Here is a 6,000-nt window from a genome sequence, read left to right on the forward strand (position 1 = left end):
TGTAGTTCTGACAATCACCCTGTAAGGCCCTGTATTGCAGAAGGTGAGTTGACATGAATAAAGCTAGCCAGTGAAGCTGTGGCACAGGTAAAATGTGAACTGGTCACACAAATACACACAACCAATTGAAACTCATTTTCATAGCCACTCTGATTCACCAGCCTCTCAATGACCGTTTATGCACTGAAGGTTTCATGCCGGGCTGCAGGCTGGAGTTTTAGTCATGGCAGGTTGCCCCACCTCTTCCTGCACCCACATAGGGGAGCATTTGGCCTGGTACACCTCATCCACCCCCGATCTGTGCTACTGACAGGGGGCTGGGGCAGTGAAGTCCCCAGTGCATAAACGGTCAATGCTGCGCATTTAAAGGAAAGAGTGTTCCTCTACAGTATGCTGAACTCTGACTTGAAAAGTTGACCAATAGACCTTTGGTAAATGGGGTTGCCAACCCCCTGGATGCTAATATTTCATACCCAGGTCGATTGTGACATTCTGTTTGAAGGTTCTAATTACAGTTCCAGAACTAGCTGTCAGATTGTGAATATTTATAGTGTAGTGCCTCCAGGAGTACCTTCAAATTGAAGATGAGCTGCTTACTCTTAAGCAAAAGAGACAAGACCATCATGTTGGGAGCAAAGGAAGTTCAGCAGCTGCCACTCTGATGCCACCATCAGGGAATCCACTAATAAGGAACGTTGCCTGAATCTCTATGAACATGTTGGTTGAAGGGGTCATGTGGATTTCTTGCACTTTTTGCTTAGGATGTGTGCACAATGAGGGACATGCAGACCACATGGGCATACTTTCTCCAGAAAACTAGACCAACTTAAATCAGGAGCGATCTAGTTGCCGTTTATTGTTTCAAAGGACAAGAAACTAGAAAGGGCAACTCTGGAATGCCTTCCATAAGAGGAAATCTGAAAAGCTGCCAAAGTGGACAATGAATAAAACTGAAAGGAAAGCCATCGATCTGGGCACAGCCTAAAACAATTCATTAATGTTATATAGATTGCTTTTATTTATTTGGAACAGAATTGTGGGATACATTAAAATTAGTGCTCATTGCAATAAATGGAATGTAGTCACGGGATTCTGCTTATAGTCAGTAATTGAATACACAGGGAAATTCATTATGGAATTTGGTGGCCCTTGTCCAGCATTCAGATATTCCAAGCTCACTGAAATCAATACATTTAAGCATACCTTACTTTATCATAGAGGGTTGCCACTGTCAAGACATCCCGTAAATATATTCAGCTAAAATACATTACATTTCTTAAGAAGGAACTGGATCCAGTAAGTTGGATTGACTGAGGGACATCGTTTTGATTAGCAAAATCATTTGCGGTTAAATAGTTTCACTGTCTCTCATCTTCTTGTGTGGACCCAATCCAAAACCACAGTTGTACATATCTGTGATTTGACTTCAAAATGTCTTTCACATCTAGTTTTACCTTGAGTGAAAAAGAATCAAAACATGCTATAATTCATTTTAAAGCATGCATGTGCCCACCTTTCACTGAATTACTGATCACACATTGATTTGAGGAACCCTCTTTTTGGATCATGCAGGTTGGTTGGTTGGTTGGTTGGTTGGTTGGTTGGTTGGTTAATTGATTGATTGATTGATTGATTGTTTTCAGGCAAAGCCGGAAAAATGCAAGTTCCATCTCTCAAGATTCTTGGGAGCGGGAGCAGAGCTACTCTCCTGGAGAAGGTTTCCAGAGTGCAAAAGAGAACCCAAGGTATTCCAGTTATCAGGGCTCAAGAAATGGCTACATGGGTGGCCATGGATTCAACGCCCGGGTAATGCTTGAAACCCAAGAGCTGTTGCGTCAAGAACAGAGGCGGAAAGAGCAACAGATGAAAAAAAAGACATCCTCTGAAGGGTCCAGCAACTATGACTCCTATAAGAAAATGCAGGACCCAAATTATGCCCTTCCAAAAGGTCCTTTCAGGCAAGATGTCCCACCTTCGCCATCTCAGGTTGCCAGGCTCAACAGATTACAGACGCCAGAAAAGGGAAGGCCATTTTATTCTTGAGGTCAAGAAAGAGCTGACATCCCATTGCAATAATCATATGAAGAGACTTGTTCTTGGAAGACTTTTTTATTCCAAGTGGAGGTATTAAGGAATTCTTGTCTGCTTCAGTGCCTTTAACAATATGGGCAAAGAATCGGAGGGCCTTATGTCTTTGCCATTGTGTTTCAAGTGTTACATTCATGGAAGGAGTTTCCATCATTTGACAATCATACTCTAGGCAAGTGATGTGTCTTAGTGATCAAGTGTCCTAGCCTCAATCCTGTGCTCTTAGTGGCTGCTTGAACTTCTTTTTTTTCTTTTCTTTTCTTTTTTTTTTTTTTTTGCTGTATCAAATGTTCAACTCTACAGTGAGTTAACGGTACCAACATCAATCATGCATTGGTTTCCAGTTAAAGAATACATGGGTGTATCTTGTATCATTCCCCACAGGTTGCAGGAAAAGGGGAACATACCAATCTCAAGCAGTAAAGCAAGGTGTCTGCTCAAAATCTCTGGCCATTGATGTGTTACATTTGATAGATATTTAAATGTTTGTATACTGAAACACTGTTGTCCTTCTGCTGCACATGTCCATTCTCCTATCAGAAAGCTTTATCCTCATTCCGGAGTGAGGGGGAGGGGAATTACCTTTTCATTTATCTTGGGGACCTTGTTGCGTTTGACTTATAGCTAACCATATATACAGTATATTATCACGGAGAATTGTTTGTATATAAGTTAGCATCAGGTAAGGACAATGGAGAAAAGTGGCTTCATCGTGAAGCTCGCAGAATGGCGAAGGAGGGGAACCTCTTTTTGAATTGGTTTAGCAAATTGGGGGATTTACAATAAAATAAAAGGCCTTCCCATTACATACAAATTGAACCCCCCAAATGAACAACAGATAAATCGCTGCTCACTTATTCCATAAAGCTTGGTAATTTAACTTGTGTTTATTTTGTCGGGAGAGGGGAAAAATGCAGGACAAATGTACAATGAAATTCTATTTTTGAATGATTTTTTTTTTTAAAAAACTGTCTTTTTAAACAATTGGTGAAGCCTCATTGGACAATTTGTTCTGTGCTTCCATATTGCTGTATTTTTGCATCTCGGGATCCCAGTTAAAATAAAATAAACCACTAAAGTGTATAAATAAAAAGAGAACCGAGAAAAAAAAAAGTTCCATATTGTCGTGAAGATGCACTGGTGTCCAAAAATGACTGAAACAAAAAGTTTGCTCTGACAGCGATGTTTTGAATGTGCTTCTGGGGGTATATGAAATTTCCCTTTGCAACAGCTGTTATTTTGTGTTTGAGGGTCTGAATCTTTGTGTATTGTAGAAGGAATCTCTATATCAGGGGTAGTCAAACTGCGGCCCTCCAGATGTCGATGGACTACAATTCCCAGGAGCCCCCTGCCAGCAAATGCTGGCAGGGGGCTCCTGGGAATTGTAGTCCATGGACATCTGGAGGGCCGCAGTTTGACTACCCCTGCTCTATATATACATAGCTGGATTGCTAAAAGTGCCTGCAAGTCCTGATGCATAAAGGTTTGAGAGTTACTCAACATGTCATGCGTAAATAAACAAAAGGAAAGAAGCATCATGTATTGTGGATGACGGGGAAATTGCCTTTTCAAAAAAAAAAAAAGGCCCATTTTAATTTTTGTCTCTATCTATGTGAAAAATTCCACACATGCGACCCGTGTGTATGTTTTTTTTAAATGCCTGTTTGTCCATTTCCCACCCACCCCTATACAAATGTACTCAAGTGTTAAAGATTTGTTACTAATGTAAGCACAATGACATCGGATGTCTGTGGCTTTTTTACACAGAGACGTACAAACACTGTGTAAAAATGGCTTTCGCTGTAAATACAGAAATTTAGAATAAAGAGACTCTTTTCATCTTGGTTTCAACATCCTCTTGGAAGCCTCAAACCCTTCTAGCCATCGTTAACTTTTCAAAATGTTCTACAGATGCCGTTTTATCATGTTCCTGGTGGTTTAAAGCTTCCCTTTCTGTAGTCAATTATACATATGTACATGTAAAAAGACATGATTGGTACCCCAATTAGATTGGCAAAAATGTGTCCATAAATGAGAATGCAAGTAAGTCCTATGAAATGTTTCGTGATCCACTCCGTAATAGGAAAGCATCTTTTTGAAAGCCGATTCCTTTGGAAGTCAATAACTACCGAATTTCTGCTGCCCTTCTTAGGAGGATTTGGTTCAGTCACAAGATGCATCCTTGGGAATATCAGTGATAGAGCCATCAAAGTTGCTCAGGGCCTGCAAGATGGCTCTATTCTACCAGGCATATCGTTGAGGCCAAGGGTGAGTGAAGAAAATCAAGCAACCCCACCCCCCTCCAGTCTTCACCACAGATACAGGCCAGTGAAAACAGAGTAAGGCCCCGGAAATGAATATATACAGAGGACTCTGGATGTTGCTTTATGGTCTTTATATTGGTTCTTTTGTTTTTATCAGAATTTGTATCATGATTGTTGAGTGGTGTCCCAAGCCTGATGGAGAGGGTGGTATATACATTTAATCATCATCATCATCATCATCATCATCACCATCATCATCATATGTTCTCATTGAAGTTTTCTCATTCTGAATTAGAACATTGGCCTATCAAGTTCAGTATGGTCACTCAAATAGCCTTCTTACATCCCTTATTACCAGATACTTTAAACTGGAGATGCCACTTGTGACCTTCTTCATGCAAAGCAGCTGTTCTGGCGTTCTGCCATGATTCGTCCCCATGGTGTAGATTCCACAATGCGTGCAACCACAAGTTGCCAGAAGATGTAGTCACAGGAGAGATGGCTAGGGACAGGCACAAACCAAATGACAAAGCAAGATTCCTCAAGTTTACCATCACAAACCTTCATGAACTTTTAAAGCAACTTGTTCATGGATAAAGCAGGAAGCCCAGTTTTAAAGGGACTCAGAGTCCCTTTGAACCTCTGCTTTCTGTTCCTTGTGAAAGCTGCAAAAACAGCAAAGTGGTGGGTAGCATCCTACACCCCACTGCTCAGCTATTTCAAGCTCATTCATGGAGAACAAGCCTATCAGTGGTATGTTAAGGGAACCTCCACATTCAGAGGCAGTAAACCTCTGAATACCAGGGCCAGGAGGCAACATAAGGGAAGACCTTGGCCTCTATGCCCTGGTTGTTGTCCTCCAGAGGAATCAGTCAGCCATTACGGATGCTGAGCTAGATGGACTGGTCTCATCCAGAAGGGCTCTTCTGGCAGCCTTTCTCCGTCTGGTATTCTTGTGCCAATCACAGCAGCCGTGCGCCCCCCTGCCCCTCTATGGAAGCATACACACTTAGCAAATCCATGCAGTCTCAGCCTGTCAGCCTGCCAGTAATCTTCACGGTCCCTGAAACTATTCCAGAGGGGTAATCTCCTGTACAAACCAGCCTTCTCTAGACAGCAATAATGGCCAGGCTAGCGGAAAGGTGAAGAGATAACTACTGGAAACTCTGCAGTAAGACTAATGCAAGGAAAGGTGGCCATCTGTCTGCACCATTGGTCACCTGGTGTCTTTGTTGTAGATGTTGATCAGACTATGCTTTCCCAAGATGTTTGTTCAGGTATCCCCCCCCCCCCCCCCCGGTGCATGACTTGGCTCTTGGCAGAGCCAGTTAGCACAAAAGGAGAACAATAAGGGGAAAAGAACATTTACATGAAGCAGATTTGACTATACCATTAACAGCATTCAAGCTATTTTCCTCCTTTCTGTATCCCTTGTGCACCCAGCATCTCCTTTTGAGCAGTCCTGCGGTGAAAATCGGTGCTAATCCTTTATTTGCATGACATCACAGCCAGTTGCCATGGCAATCATGTCAGCTTATGTGTTCTGCCTGTTTTCCAGGTTCAAGAGAAGGGATAAGGTGAGGGCGGGGTGGGGAGGGTGGTAGAGGAGAGGAGACTGCAAGGTGGATTCTGATTCATAATCTGACCC

The 6,000-nt window shown here is 42.2% G+C and overlaps 1 protein-coding gene across 3 annotated transcripts in view; it reads left to right on the forward strand.

Moving 5' to 3' along the window:
* PARD3 (par-3 family cell polarity regulator) overlaps positions 1-2,063 on the forward strand; it is a 550,919-nt gene extending 548,856 nt beyond the window's left edge. For all 3 annotated transcript variants that reach the window (XM_077303562.1, XM_077303560.1, XM_077303561.1), the window contains one exon: positions 1,644-2,063. In XM_077303562.1, coding sequence (XP_077159677.1) covers positions 1,644-2,043 — 400 coding nt within the window. In that variant the 3' untranslated portion in view covers positions 2,044-2,063. The remainder of the gene's footprint in view (positions 1-1,643) is intronic.
* The last annotated feature ends 3,937 nt before the right edge of the window (positions 2,064-6,000 follow it).

This window comes from Paroedura picta, chromosome 11 (genome assembly GCF_049243985.1).
Source record: "Paroedura picta isolate Pp20150507F chromosome 11, Ppicta_v3.0, whole genome shotgun sequence".
NCBI lineage: Eukaryota > Metazoa > Chordata > Lepidosauria > Squamata > Gekkonidae > Paroedura > Paroedura picta.